At 43.5% G+C, this 16346-nt stretch overlaps 1 protein-coding gene across 1 annotated transcript in view; it reads left to right on the top strand.

Annotated features, from left to right (window-relative positions):
* Positions 1-16346, top strand: part of LOC140372094 (pyruvate carboxylase, mitochondrial-like) — a 340452-nt gene that overhangs the window by 312080 nt on the left and 12026 nt on the right. The window contains exons 21-23 of the mRNA XM_072459379.1: positions 5228-5407; positions 12505-12679; positions 12768-12841. Of these exons, the coding sequence (XP_072315480.1) occupies positions 5228-5407; positions 12505-12679; positions 12768-12841 (429 nt within the window). The remainder of the gene's footprint in view (positions 1-5227; positions 5408-12504; positions 12680-12767; positions 12842-16346) is intronic.

Genomic DNA, 16346 nt, shown 5'->3' on the forward strand with positions numbered 1-16346 from the left:
GAAATCACTTCTTTCCCAGTGCGAGCGGAGTCCACATTTACTCCAGCATCTCTAAATCCTTTTGTTATACAATTTTCTTTTTTTTAGTTTTAAGATTGAGTCTGAAGCAGCTCATCCACACACACCGTCACCGTGGATCAAGAGAAAATAACATTTTTGGACTCGACTAAAATGTGGTGATTTATGGAGAGACGGTTCAGAGTCAAGTGATGTCTTTGAGGACGGTAGTTGGAGAAGGAGCTCGGGGTGATTCATGAAGATGGATAGTAGCAAAGGAAGTACAGTCCTTAAAGGCAGAGGGAGAAATGAGTAAAAGTGGACCCGGGAGACTTCAGAGACAATGGTGAGGGGACAGAGGTGAGGACGAGGCATCATTGCACAGTCATACCGGCACCGTCAGTGTTGGGGCTTTGTGCAAAATCAACACCAAGTTAATGACCTCTCTGGGGTATAAGCCACTCCTTTGAGGACAGTGAAGCCCATCCTGTCAAAAGATGGGAATTTGGAGAGGCAGAATGGGCTCTATTGGTCAGGAAAGACGATCGATCTTTAACAGAAATTGGAGCTTACAGGTACAACATGTGTTACGGAAGAAAATACCAGTAATGTAATGTAATGTAAAATAGCCCCCGATGCTCTCACACAACTGACAACTGTGCGCCAGCACCCTGATGTGTCCTGACCAAAGACTGATTCATCTCTATTCTAGAGAGAGAGTCCAGGATGAGCCTTTCTCATGGGCATTGTTACCTTTCTAAGTGTCAGACGGCCTGGATGTAATGCTATCAACCACCTCTGTTCTTTTGCTCTACTTACCATTTGTTTCGGAGCCAGTAACTTTCCATCTCTCTGTTCGAGAGAGAAACTCCGGGGGTCCAGGATGGGCCTTTTGGCCAGTGCATTGTCTTTCTAAAGTGTCAGACGGTCAGGATGTAAATGTTACCAATTACCTCTGTTCTTTTGTTCTTGTCTAGCATTTGTCTCAGAACCTGTAACTTTCCGTGTGATGTGGGTCATGTGATCTGTTCAAGTGTAAAAGTATATAAAGAAGTATCACCGCTGAGTCGGGACTTGAGACTAGGACGGGACAGATGAATTCAGATTGTACACTGAATTAAACCATCCACCATTGAGAAAAGACAACTCAGTTCTATTTTACTTTATTTCATGATCATCGTTTGAAAGAGACACATGTCACCCATTCATAACTCTATCCTCAGACCCAAACCAAAACACAGGTCATAAAAAGGCTTGAAAACAACTCTGCCGCTTCAAACTGGATGTTTTTCTGCAGTTTACTGGCAAAAGGAGAGACCGAGCTGAGCTGTGTGAGGAGAAGACTGTGGTTTGAGCAAGTTATAGTGAGTTCAGCCAGAAGAGCAGGAGAGAGGAGCAGGAGAGAGGAGCAGGAGAGAGGGGAGCGAGAGAGGGGAGCAGGAGAGAGAGGAGCAGGAGAGAGAGGAGCAGGAGAGAGAGGAGCAAGAGAGAGGAGCAGGAGAGAGGAGCAAGAGAGAAGAGCAGGAGAGAGGGGAGCAGGAGAGAGGGGAGCAGGAGAGAGAGGAGCAAGAGAGAGGAGCAGGAGAGAGGAGCAAGAGAGAAGAGCAGGAGAGAGGGGAGCAGGAGAGAGGGGAGCAGGAGAGAGGGGAGCAGGAGAGAGGAGCAAGAGAGAAGAGCAGGAGAGAGGAGCAGGAGAGAGGAGCAAGAGTCTGCTGCTGCAGCTCTAGCTTTACAGCGCTCCTGCTGTTGGTCACAGAGCATATATACACACACACACACACACACACACTATATGTATATAGTCTGCACACTCATAGAAAAATAATGGAGCCGCCTATTTTGCCGCGCAGCAATTCATGCTGGTGTGTGATGGCCTTGAGGCTAATCGGAGTATGCTAATAGGTGCTTGATGATTTATTAGGGCCATGAATGATTATGCAAAATATAACTCAGATGATTGTTCACGCCTTAGGGTAATGCACTGCACTTAACTATAACTGTTACTTTAAACAAGTGTTAGTCTGAGTGTAGTAACGCCTCCCGTCAGCAGACATGATCTAAACCAGAGCTGCGTCAGAACTAAAGAAGCTTCTGGGACGAGAGACGCACCGTATTCACTCTAAAATCTGTACACCTCCAGTTTAAGGCAGTCAGGTTACAAACCATAGCATATTAAAGGCATCATCTTGTGTTGCTGTGTTTTAGAATCGGCACCATGTGTTTGTGACTATGGAAACTGAAGTTATTAATACAAGACACTATTATTACAACTTAATCTAATCTCAGTTTGCTTGTTATATTGCAATAATTAAATCAACGGATATGATTATTTCACTCGCGCTCTTCTGGCATCAACTTATAATTCACATTTTTGAGTAGATTTTACAACAATTAAAGATTATGTTTGTATCATTTTAGCTAGAACATTAGTTTTATTTTGGCAATGAGTCTATTTCCACATCGAGTACTTATTTTAGCTCTTAATGGTGCACGATGTAATGTTCCTGTAGCAGAGGCGAGAGCTGTACATTTCATATTCTGTAAGATTTTCCTCGATATCAAGATAGTCCTTTTAGTGAAACGTTGCCGTGACAGGTGATGCTTCAGCCCCCTCGGCGCGCCCCTCCTCAGAGACCTTAGACACATACGCTGGCTGGATTGAGCTTGTTTAAGGGTGAACAAGCCTTAACCACACTCTCTCTGTCTCCCAAGGGTGCAGCCCATTCCCACTCCCCCCCCCCTCTGCACCCGGACACATGTGAACGCTTCTTCCTGCTCACTCGGGATAATTTGGCATCTCCTAAACTAGGTGTCAGATCTTTTGTGCGAGGCATCTTCTGGGAGCATCAACTTGATCTATATTTGTTCACAAGTCTTCCGTCTCCTCCTCCTCCTCGCTGCCATCTGATATCAGCCGGAGTGTGCGCTAATTGCCACAGAAATAGGCGCGCTAAGAGTGCGCGCCATTCATCTGGCACAGTTTAACTTTACACCGCCCGACACCGTACTCTTAATACTCTTAACCGTCTCTGCTACGTGCACGGATCAACTGTTATCCTACTCCATTGTAAAGCTGCTGCTCTAATGGGCCCCTATTGTATTACTATGTATTCTATATAAGGAAGTTATATTGACTACACTGATGTATTGGTCAGTAATTGTAGGCAAGGTATGACGAGGTAGTAAATAAAGTATTTTTGACTACAATCGTCCTTGATCCATAAGAGTAAATAGGACAAATAACAGCTTTAATGTTGTGTAATGGTGATTTTAACAGTTGGCTTAATAGCATTTGAACTCTAATTGTAGAAATAATAGTATTGGCATGAGTATTTTGGCTCCAGTGCAGTAGGAGTATTAGGGGTAGTAATGATTTAAATGTATATTAAACACACAGAACACAACAGGGAGAGAACAAAGGAAACTAAAGCAACTTGCCAATGAATTGTGTCCATTTTCAAATTAAGTCTGAAAGTCATATTGTCCATTCCTCTAATGTTTATCACTGCTGCCAGAAGTATGCTCCAAAGGTATCCATCCATTGTCCATGGCAGGAGTTTTAAGGCCCATATACATAGTTCTGAAGTCCAGTGCAATGCAGCAGTGCCTTGTTAATCTCACTTCAATATATGTATTTTTATTTCAACTCAAAAACGGTTTACATTTACCCTTCTTTGAGTGTATTTTCAGTCCTCTTTACACATCTTCTAGCCTGTGTGTAAAGGCAAATGTGTAACATCGATTGTTGGGTCTATGTCACAAGCGTCCTCACTTATCACCATTATGCTAATAGGGATAGCTATTAGCATAATGACATGCCATTGTAAATAATGAAGGAAAGAATACATGTGATTTTAATGAATGCCTCTTGCCGTCTTTCTCGTCCGCTCTTCCTCTCTTTTTGGAGGTTTTCAGACAAAAGGCCGGCACGTTTTGGTTCAGAGCTGCCAAAGCCGTGATTAAAGATGGTGTATAGATGTAAACAGCTTTTCATTTCTCATTTTTTGCCTCCTCCTCCTGTTTTGTGCTGGTCAGTCTCAGATTAATGCTCACAGACAAAGCTTAGGAAAACCACACTGTCACCACTTTTCTCTCCTTAGCTGAAATTGTAGTTGATTGTTGCGTTTCCACCTGTTCTGAGCCCCGATTGTGTTTATGTGGGAAAAGGAAAATGTTACACAATAAAATACACTATAAATGGTTTTGGAAATGGACATTTTCACAATTTTAGGCTAATATTACGATTGATTTTAACAAACGTTTCTATCATTATATTACTGTAAAAATATGTGCTTGTATCTATTTAACCCTAAGTTGTTTTAATGTCCTCATAATTGTCAATTTCTTCCATGTCTAAAACTCCATGTCAGCAAAACCAAAATGAACAAATTAGATGTCATCTTTTTAAAACTAAAGGCCAGAGGTGATGGGGCTTTTGCAGTCGTGCTCTGAATACTAGATTTGCCTCCTCTTTTCAGAGTTTTGAGCTTTAACCATGTTCTAACATTGTCCCAATTTCCTGGTTAGAAAGTCCACTCCCCTCCGAACGTCAAAAGCACTCAACAACCGCCTCGATAACTGACGTTTTCTCGATCTATGAAGTCTCTGCAGTCCATACATCATCACTAGACTCGTTAAGACTCGTAATCCTGATCAGTACAACTGCGTTCTGATCAGTTTGAAACGAGCGTCAAAACGTCTCATCTTAAACTGTGTGTCATTCACTCTGCAGCCATTAGATGGTGCCAAAACTCGGCTAGTCCCGTAGGTAAATCCAAACTAAAGATACTCAAGAGAATATTTAAAGGCTGATAACGATACAAATACTGTATATTTGTCCTTGTTTTTCTTTGTTAAGTTATGTGTTTTTTTTGTGTCAATGCACTTTTGAATCTTTGAATATATATCTTAAAAGTGCTGTATAAAAAAGCCTTGACCTTGACCGTTAACCAAATTTGAATGATCTTTTGTATTGACCTTAGAGGAATAAAATGAAGTTACTATGCCAGATTTATTTAAAGATTCTTTGAGTGTCTGACTGACAATAGTCATTTATTAGTGATGCAGAGGCGCCGCTCCTTGGTCCATAAGCCCACTGAGCCAGCTGATCTGTGTGCGTAGGATTTCCCGTGTCCCGCTGTGCCAATGATGAAATACAAACAGTACGCTAAAGCTAATATCGCAAGCGGCTAAATTACCGCCCTGCTAACACGTCTGCTCTCTTTTCCAGGTGACCCCCTCCTCAAAGATAGTGGGCGACCTGGCTCAGTTCATGGTGCAGAACGACCTGAGCCGAGCCGAGGTGGAGGAGCAGGCGGATGAGCTGTCCTTCCCCCTCTCCGTGGTGGAGTTCCTGCAGGGATACATCGGAATACCGCATGGAGGATTTCCCGAGCCGTTCCGATCCAAGGTACTTCGCCTACACAGGATGTTAACGCCAAAGTGAGCATTTTAGAACCAAAGCGGGTTTAGAGTTATGAAAAGTGTTTATAGCGTATACAGGGATCCCACATGTAGCATTCCTGTTCAATTGTTGTGGCAAAGTTCCTAGATTCTCATCATTCTGGACGTAACCTTTGTAGTGGAAGACACCAGTCAACGCTTAATACAAAATTGTGTTGGGCGTAATAATACATGTTGTTAATAACTTATCTAATACTTATAGATGTATGTGTGGATATAGTTGCAGTGTATAAACAAAGCAGTTGTTCAAACCTTTTGCGAGTCTACAGTTGACAGCCTCGCGTGACCCCCGGTGTGAAGAAGCAGCATAAATTGAATGAATAATCATATGGAAGTATACAAAAAATACATTAAATCCATTTCACAGCCAAACTTCAAAGCTCCATTTGAAACTATCCACACAGGTAATAAAGTGTCAGATTCATGTAAATGTATTCAAAGTTTGCACACAGCACATTCTAAAGGGCAAAAGGGAAATAGTGCAGGTTTTGCAGAAAGTACTCCAGTCTTTTTTTTTTTTTTTCATTTTTTATTATAATAATAAACGAGAGCTGCCCGGGTCGAGCGGTTAAGGCACAGCACATATGCCGGGCTCCAGGTGAAGCCCGCCGCAGTGTCGCGGGTTCGAATCCTGACTATTTACTGCATGTCCTTCCCTCTCTCTCATCCCCCATTCCACACTACTTTCCTGACAATAAAGTCTACGAGCACAAAATCTTAAAAAATAATAATCATGACAATAAACAAATACAAAAGAAAGATAAAATCACATTGTTTTCTATAGGATTAGCACAGGTCCAACAGATGAGGTAGTTCATTATGACCACCTGCATGTTTCTGTCCGTCATAACATCAAATCCACGTCAGATACAACATACAAATACATTCACCTCACCATTTGGCACAACTCCAATGGCTGACTTGTTTATCCAACGTAGAATAGGAAACGCATCACACAGTATTGACCCTAAAAGCGTCCCCTGTGGTCCTATGACCCGAGCCCATCTTTAGCCGAGTCTGTGTCCAGATCTGCTCAGAAAACCCTGACCAGGATGATATTCTGAAGCTACCGTTTAATTAAAAAGCAGTTGACATGATTGAATGTGACGCATTTTTTGTCAATTTCAGCGTCTTGATCCGTCCGAACGGCTCATAATAAAGATGTTAGGTTTTATTCACGTTTTGGATCCAGCGGAAAAGCAGCTTGTCGAACTTTCCTCATCTTTTTCCCTACGTCCTTGAACTTATTTTTGTCCTTCCTTTCCTTGCCATCTCGTTGTGCCCCTTCATTTCCTTTCCTCTACTTCCTTGTCTCCTTTCACTCTATCATTCCTCGTCTCCCTTCCTCTTTGGGTTGCCTAGTCCAATAATCGGTTGATGGTGTCGTAGTCGACCAAGTTTTTTATTTGTCATGTAATTATTTTGTTTGGAATACAAAGATTAAGATGGATCAGGCATGTAATGAGTCAGCTGGAGTTGAGAAAGTAAATCATGAGTTTAGTCTGCTTTTTTTTAATAACTAAATGTGCTGTTTTTGTTAATCCCTTTGCGCTCGTAGATACTTTATAGTTTTAAGACCTTTTGCCAGTGCCACGTCTTGCTGCTGTGTCGACTACAGCCCTACTTCCTATCACCTTGCCCTCCAATCTTTTCCTTATCCCCTTGTCCTGCTCCCTATGCTCATATTCTTTGCCTCCTTATCCTCGCCTTGTTTCCTTTCCTATCGCCTTGTCATCCTCTCTATCCACATCCTGTTTTTCCTTGTTCCCCAACTCCTCGTGGTCATTCCTTACCTCCTCTCCTCTCCTCGCCTTACCTTGCCCCTCTAATCCTTGTCCCCTTTCCTTGTTTCCTCACAGTGATGTTCAGCCTGTCTGGATTATATGATCAGTTGTTTGTCATTTTTGGCATTAGCGCTGCCACAGTCCCGGCCCTGACAACGGCGGCGATTCGTTTTGTTTTTGACGTGCGTGATGCCAGCCTCCTTCTCCTCGCTGCTGCTCTATTACAGGGCCAGCGTGCCGGTCTGTTTTCTACTTGGGTGGTTTTGAAACATTTCACTAAACGTATCCCACACAGAAAGTTTCGACAACGCAGGTACAGACCGGGAGAATTAGATGCAATTTCTTAGGCGAAGACTGAGGTTTTTATGACGATCTGACTAAATTAATGTTGTGTATGTATGTTGTACTTTAAAGACAAATTACGGAAAGATTCTCCTGGCAATTTGAAGCATGAAATGTCACGTAAAGAGCAATCTGATTTAGCTAGAAAAGTCTCAGAAATTCAGATGTTTCCTGGCCAAGAAGAGAGCACGAACACAACCTCTAACAGTAAAAATGGAAGTTAGTAACACATTCATTGCCTTAATAAAGTATTAAATTAAAGATAAACACGGCCATGAAAACATAACTACAGTAACTAAGCTCTACCAGGAATAAACCAAATATTCAGCTCAAATTGTGACTCATTATTTGATTAGTTGAATACTAAAGTACAGAGGAAATCTCAATACTTATTCATCTTTAATCCAAAACTAAACCTGTATCTACAATGACCATGTATCTGAATGTGAAACAAACTGCGGGGCGCTGTACGTCTGCGTCCTGTTTATTGGCTCACATTTACAGTTACCTAAAGGGCGCTGGATTCCTTTTGTTGCAGGACGAGCAGCGTTAAAATTGCATGAGCGTTGGCCCGCTTCACTCGGCTCTCCTCAGATACAGCCGGCCTTTTACCCCACAGCCAAAAGCTCCTCTGTTCCTCTGGCTCCAGCTCACTACTGCGCTTCACCTCAACAATGACAGTTGACATCGCAGCTACAGAAATCAATGCGCTTTACAAAGAGATGGCTCAGTCACCTATAGCTCGACCTACGATGTAAATAATGCAAGGCCTTGGGCTATGTGTGAAAGTGTAGCTGTTTTACAATTAATCCGATTCCCTTCCAACAAACATGTTTCCACTTCTTCAGGCTTGGGGGTGGGACCATGTAGAGTTCAGGGTCCAGATTTTAAAAAGGTTTTCTTTTATATAAAGCAACTATACATTTAGTCGCATAAACGTTATGACATCTGTTTGGTAACGCACTATGTTGTATTAGTCACAGCCGAGAAACTGCAGGTTATGAAGGAAAGAATCTTCTGTTTGGAGGCATTTGAAACTAAAATAATGTGTTACAAGTCTTTCATCAAGTAATGTATTGTTTGTTTTATTTAAATAATGCATTTCATGTGTAAAAATGGCCTGAATTGCACGTCTCTGGGACGCAAAAATCTGAAAAATGGACAGAGCCAAGTTCTATCCTTTTTTGGTCAATACAAAGAGATGTAGAGGTCAGATTTGAGATTTTGAATATCTTGTTTAGTATTTGCGTGAACTGGATCTCAGCAAAGATGTAATTTTTCAATTACATTTTTGTTTTTGAATGAATTAAATTAAATATCAGCAAATCCTTCTTTACAATCTGTACAATGCATTTTGAGAAAACTGTCCCATAGACATGTTTGGATGTAGGTGGATTAAATACAATGATTAAACGGCTTTAGGCTCAGATTGGACAGTGTTGTTTTTCAACGTAAAAGTTCTAATGTTGAGAGAGTAAACAGAGTGTAGTGTCCCCTAACCTAAGATGGCACACTGTGGAACATGTGTAAATGCAATTCTAACTCCTAAAATCACATGATCACACGTCAATACAAGCTGTAGAGCAGTGCTTTACGGGACTGAAAGATGTTCAGTTCTAATATTGCAGATACGTGGAGATGTGCTGGCAGCCTTCACACATATGTCCAGGCAGTGCACAGGCAGCTGCTGAAGCTGGACAGCTGTGATGTTTCTTTAATGGAGCTCTGGTGACTTTCATTAGTTAGTAAGGATCTGCAGTGGCTTATATCAGACATACAGCCTCCTCACAGCATGTGTCCTGAGACTGAGGAACATTTACACATCTCCAAATTGACGGAGGTTAGAAAAAACTGTTACAAAACTAAAGATGGAAAGTTTTTTTGTTGGTTTAATTGGACTGTTTCATGTCGACTGTCATAAATTGCTTGTCATGGAAGGCATTTTCGGCCTTAGTTGCATGGAATGTTGACCACTTTGTCCATAAATAAAACGAAAAGCTTTGTTAGAGTTGAATACATCAGAAGCCATGGCAGCTGCCTCAAGGGAAAGGCCACTGTGTCCTTGGGCCAAACACTTAACCTCCTCGTGACTGGTATGTGCGTCTGAATGGTTTCTTCACTTTTTGTGCCTTGAAGGTAGAAAAGCGTTAAATACGGTAAATGTGTGCATTGATCAGTGGCAAGACGTATTCACTCTTAAACTTAAAGCACAATGTCAATGCTAAAATGCTTGATTTTAAGTATATTGTGTAGAAATTCTGTATTATATATAAATAAAACAATAATTACTGGTCTTTGTGCCAGTACATAGCCTGGTTATCAGATTGAATTGAAACCTAGCACAATAAAACTTTTGTATTGTCTGCGTATTGTTCATGCAGTGTTCTCAAACGCACTGAATCGACCGACGAGAAAGGAGTTTATTCCTTAGTTTTCAGGAAAGTAAAGAGAATAAGGTTAACACAGCAGCGTGTTGTCTAAAGAAGCGGCAAATAACCTTGAAGGGCGCTTCATCTTCGTCCACGTGTTAATGCAGCCAGTCTCTCACTTAAAGCAATCAGAGCGCCGCGGTGTACGACAGCTCTGAGGACGCCATGTAAATGAGCCTGTCCCCGCCTCGCACATACAAATGAAGGGGCCCGTATCTGAGCCCCGTGAGCCCCCGTGTGACGAATGCCACCGCAGCAACACACCACGGCGCGCAGGAGGATCATTACGGTACAAAGACCCACACGTGCCCTGTAGGACGTGCAATATTAATGAAAAGGGCGATAAAATGTAGATGAACAGCTAATGGCGGCGCTTTACAGTAACTCTGCCTCCAGGCTGTGTAATTGTTGAATTAATTTTAAGCTATTAATAGACGTAAAGGAGGCTAGGGGTCATTAATATGTGATTATAGAACTGCTCGGGTTCAGAGTCTATACAATGGTTGTAGAAGATATGGTTTTGTATTATTCATTAGAGTGTTCTAGATAAAGCAAACCAATAACCCAGGGATTTATAGGCCTAACAAATGTTGAAGGGCCATTATATTGCTGCAGCAAATGTCACGATTAACAACTTCAACTAATGCAGCTGAAACAACAACCCAAAAGAGCAAGATGGTACCGCAAAACATGAATTTTAATGTACAATACTGTTAAAAACATTAATGGCAATAAATAAATAGCAGAATTAAACACTTTAGTAGTTCAAATCTGATCATACTATAAAAAAAAAATTTAAATCTCCAATATTGCAAAGAAAATGTGCAAATGATAAATACTGAGCAACAAAAAATATTGTTCCATCTATTTATTGAACGATAAGTGGATGAAGTGGTTATTGTGTCTAGTGATTTGGCAGGTTTTTACATCTTATGCCCTTTGTTATTATCCAACACATACTTTTGACTATATCTGAAGTAGGTGAAGTGTCTTGGCTTAATAACACGCTGCGCCAATAAAACAAACATACACAAAGTGAACAACAAACTATAAAAATCTTGTAAAACTGTATTTCCCCAATGAAACCAAACAACTATGAAGTATTATTAGGTCATTTTGTGATTTAATGTCCGTCCTCGCTGACGACACAAATGAGCTTTTCAAGTTGGCGCGCTTGAAAAGACAAATTGTGCCTTTAGAAGGTTCCGGCTGCATTCTGGGTAATTCTGTGATATCGAGATTACATTTTCTGACCATTCATAAAGCACAATGGAACGAGGAAATGGATTTTTGCTCATATACACTTAAAAAAACGACCAAACCCTTCAAAATATGAATAAAGTGCACAGAAGCTATTCAGGAACAAGGATAAAGAAATGCATTACAAAGTTTCAAAGGAGGTGAAATATGGACACACTTTTAACACGCTGCCCTCCACAAAGAATCACTGAATCATACTTGACAATATTTCATCGCGGGTTGAAATCATTCTGTGTGTGTACGAGCTGTGTGAGCAGAGTGCGAGGACCGGGGACGAGTGCGAGGACCGGGGACGAGTGCGAGGACCGGGGACGAGTGCGAGGACCGGGGACGGGTGCGAGGACCGGGGACGGGTGCGAGGACCGGGGACGGGTGCGAGGGCCGTGGACGGGTGCGAGGACCGGGGACGGGTGCGAGGGCCGTGGACGGGTGCGAGGGCCGGGGACGGGTGCGAGGGCCGTGGACGGGTGCGAGGGCCGGGGACGAGTGCGAGGACCGACCGGGGACGAGTGCGAGGACCGGCCGGGGACGAGTGCGAGGACCGGCCGGGGACGAGTGCGAGGACCGGCCGGGGACGAGTGCGAGGACCGGCCGGGGACGAGTGCGAGGGCCGGCCGGGGACGAGTGCGAGGGCCGGCCGGGGACGAGTGCGAGGGCCGGCCGGGGACGAGTGCGAGGGCCGGCCGGGGACGAGTGCGAGGGCCGGCCGGGGACGAGTGCGAGGGCCGGCCGGGGACGAGTGCGAGGGCCGGCCGGGGACGAGTGCGAGGGCCGGCCGGGGACGAGGGCCGGGGACAGGTGCGAGGCCCGGGGCCGGGTGCGAGGCCCGGGGATCAATATTAGAACTGAGTATCAACCTGGTTTTTGTAGTGCACATGGCAGAAGACTGGTTTAAGACGACCATTAATACACCAAAGCTGAAAAGACCACACATTGATTATATTCAAGATTTCACTCAAATGGACGTCCATTTTTTGCCTGTTTTGACAATGTTGTTGATGTTTATAATGTTACTTTCTGATTGAACACGAGCAGCCGACGTAGAGGTAATTCCACAACTGTTAGCAACCATAATCCAAGCAACGGCCAAAATCCATATCAACGACACAATAGTAAAGATTTGATGAATACAAACACCTGATAACACCTTTATTTTGTGAAATGATTGTTTAAACTCTCAAGCCTGTTGTTGTATTGACCGTCTGACTCTTCTGCCCCGCCCCCATCAGGTGCTGAAGTCTCTGTCCCGCATCGAGGGCCGTCCCGGAGCCTCTCTGCCTCCCATGGACTTCAAGGCTCTGGAGGAGGGACTCAAGGCGACGCACGGGGACGAGATCACGCACGAGGATGTCATGTCCGCCGCCATGTATCCTAAAGTATTCCAGGAGTACAAGGACTTCACCTGTTAGTATCGTGGAGGACTCTAAACTGTTGTTGTTGGTGTTGGTGTTGTTGGAGGCGACGGCTAAAGCTCAAGTGTGTGTCTCTGCAGCCTTGTTTGGCCCCGTGGACTGTCTCAACACCAGACTCTTCCTGGACGGACCCAAGATCGCCGAAGAGTTCGAGGTAGGCTAAAAATACATTTCAAGTTTATAGTTCTCATAAGGAGTCACAGCGAGGTAACACCTTTAAATGAGCTCACCTTCTGTCTCGCTTCTGTCTCTATCATATTTTGACTATTTGATTTACTTATTGAATGCCTTCTATACTATTATGTACTTGCACCAACCATCAGAGCACATTTCTACTTTGTACAATGTGTTCATTGACGCGTTTTCTGAAAACGAAGGATAAATGTATTCGAGCAGCACGTTGAATATATTAAACTGTAAAAAAAAAAGAAGTCCTGTTAATGTCTTCAAAAGAGGATTATGGAGATAAATATAAGTGGAATGTCAGTAATTACAGAATGCAGTGTGCTTTTAGTCACCATGCTAAAGGCTCTGTGCGCAACATTAGCTCAGTGTTAGCGCTGAGCACATTATATAAAGTGCAACCAAGAAACGCATCAAAACCACTGTTTCCCCAAAGCATTCACAACATTAAGAACGGATGTCTTTGCTCAACGCACTGAGACTTTACCCCTGAACTAACGAGACGTGAATCAGGAGACCACTGCCTCCTTTTGTGTCGCTCGACTTCATATTAAAACATGGCGATTAACAAATGGACTTGTTAACACGCCATTAGAATCCCACTAAACGCCTGGAAGGCCCTGATCTAGTTAGAGTTAATAGCAGGTCCTTGTTGGCGGAGTGATTGTGTGGTGGAGCACACTTTGAGCGAGGGGCTGGAGATGGTGGTCTTTAACGCTGTAAAGCACTTTGAATTGTGCTCTATAAATAAAATGTGATTGATTGATGGGGGGCCGGCTGTGGCAGTAAAGTGCTGAGAACGCTGCGGGGGGGTGCAGATATTAACTTTGTAACATTAGATTGGCCTTACCCGAGATAAATTTTGTCCTGTGGTGTTCTGTGATGTTCTGTCATGGTCTGTGACGGTCTGTGACGGTCTGTGACGGTCTGTGACGGTCTGTGACGATCTGTGACAATCTGTGACAGTCTGTGACAGTCTGGCATAGTCTGTGAGGGTCTGCCATGGTCTGTCATGGTCTGTGAGTGTCTGTGAGGGTTTGTGATGGTCTGTCATAGGCTGTGATGGTCTGTCATGGTCTCTGAGTGTCTGTGACGGTCTGTGAGTGTCTGTGAGTGTCTGTGAGGGTCTGTGACGGTCTGTGAGGGTTTGTGAGGGTCTGTGAGGGTCTGTGACGGTCTGTGAGGGTCTGTGACGGTCTGTGAGGGTCTGTGAGGGTCTGTGAGGGTCTGTGACGGTCTGTGAGGGTCTGTGACGGTCTGTGAGGGTTTGTGAGGGTCTGTGAGGGTCTGTGACGGTCTGTAATGGTCTGTGACGGTCTGGCATAGTCTGTGAGGGTCTGTCATGGTCTGTCATGGTCTGTGAGTGTCTGAGTGTCTGTGAGGGTTTGTGATGGTCTGTGATGGTCTGTCATAGGCTGTGATGGTCTGTCATGGTCTCTGAGTGTCTGTGAGTGTCTGTGACGGTCTGTGAGTGTCTGTGAGTGTCTGTGAGTGTCTGAGTGTCTGAGAGGGTCTGTGACGGTCTGTGAGGGTTTGTGAGGGTCTGTGATGGTCTGTGACGGTCTGGGACGGTCTGGCATAGTCTGGGATGATCTGTGATTGTCTGTGAGGGTCTGCCATGGTCTGCGATGGTTTGTGATGATCCGTGATGCTCTGTGATGCTCTGTGATGAAGAGCTTCGCAGAGCACGAATTCACTTTTGAAATATTCTTGGAAAGGCAACAAAATTGGCTCATTTGCTTTTTGGCACAAACCGTGATTATTAAACAGCCTCTTCAAAATATTGTCAGTTGTTTTCCGGTTCAGCAGTCTGATTGAATGCCACCTGTTTGGATTGTGAAAGAGCCCATACATAATACTATATCAAGGGAAAAGTCATTTGAATTATTGTTGTGTTTATTCTGCCCTTTGTCAATAAAATGTTGTCTTATTTTGACTGGTACAGACTTCTGGACGGTTGAGTTGCCTGAATGTCCTTGAATGTTTTAGAGGTCAGGTGAATCAGTGCATGTCTAAGTTAGTGAGCCGTTTCAGGTTCTGGAAAAGCTTTTATGGAGATGACATCCAAATATTTGGAATTTTTGCAGTGAGTGGCAAAACCCAATGGTGAGTAATGAAATGAAAAGCACAGCTAAAGTGTGAAAGAGCTGCTACAGTCTGAAAACACTGAATCAACTGCAACTCCGCATAATATTTATTTTGCACTAACATCCAAAAAAAAAGAAACGCAAGTAAACCGTAAAAAACAGATGTACAATTAGAACACGATGTGCATGTTTATTACTGGAGCGGACTTATGGATCATACTTACTGACGTTCTTTCACTCCATGTGTTGAGGAAATCATTGTTCTGGACTGAGGGGAAAGTGTCCTTTATCTCCCCCTGCCTTTATCCTGCAAGCTAGCTCTGCACAACAGAAAGTAAATTTAAGTGCCTGCCATAATTTTGCCACTCTATATAACTTTAACCACTTTAACTTTGTGTTTTCTGCTTCAACTTCTCATAATAACTTGGTAGAACTATAATTGTAACGATATAAAAACTCGAAGGGACTAAGCACATAGTTTTAATTCTCCTTCTGACACCGTCCTCTTTGGTTCAGTATCTGCAGTGTTTGCTCCGTGGGCCTGAAATGACAGTGGTCCGATGTGTCCGAGTTTAATTACCGTTTCATTTCAGCCGTGCAAAATGGCTCGGCTCTAGTGTTAATGGATTTTTATATTAGGGGCTCCATTCTTTTGCTTGTTTGTTATCACCAGCCAATCAGGCCACAGAGAATAGTACTAGTGTTGTATTGACCACATGGATACAAAAGCACTTTTCTGAGCTGGAGGTGTATGTTTAATCTATTAGTCTATTAAGCAGAGCCGCTTTGGACTGCAGCCATTAGGACGAGGAGGAGAATGTGGCGGTAGATGGTAGTTTTAGTGCTGAGGTGGCTTTATTTGATAAGAAAAGGACAAAGGTTGATGTACTTTTAATGCGACCCAACACCAACCGTGCAAAGGAGATCAGCAAGTGTACATCTAACCCTTTTAGCATCGAAGTGCAAGTGTTTTGAGCGTTTTTCCCCTGGTTTGAAGTGAACCTTTTTCCAGTGCTCCTTCTTTAACGTGTTCTAATCTAATGTATGCAGCGTGAGCTATGACTAACATAGGCGGACGTTGACATAGTGGATGACATTAACTCAGCGCTGGAGTGTCCGTACATGGTGGAAGGACGTGCAAAGTTAAATATGTGGACAACACGCTGACCACAGGCGCGCCATGTGTCAGCGAGTGCTCATTTAGTCAAACGTATCTCAGCAAAACAACTGTGAGCGGAGGCGTGTGGGCCGCTGGTGTCACGACCCACCCGGGAGCTAATTGATGGGTACACACAAGCACATTTTATTTTTGCATTCATGCAAATCACTGCACTGTATGTGGCGTCGCAGTGAGTGCTGCTCTGTAACCGCGGTGAGATGCATCCAAAA

Source organism: Eucyclogobius newberryi, unplaced genomic scaffold (genome assembly GCF_026437365.1).
Source record: "Eucyclogobius newberryi isolate DKJ021-1_F unplaced genomic scaffold, fEucNew1.0.hap1 SCAF_22, whole genome shotgun sequence".
NCBI classification, from domain to species: Eukaryota; Metazoa; Chordata; class Actinopteri; order Gobiiformes; family Gobiidae; genus Eucyclogobius; species Eucyclogobius newberryi.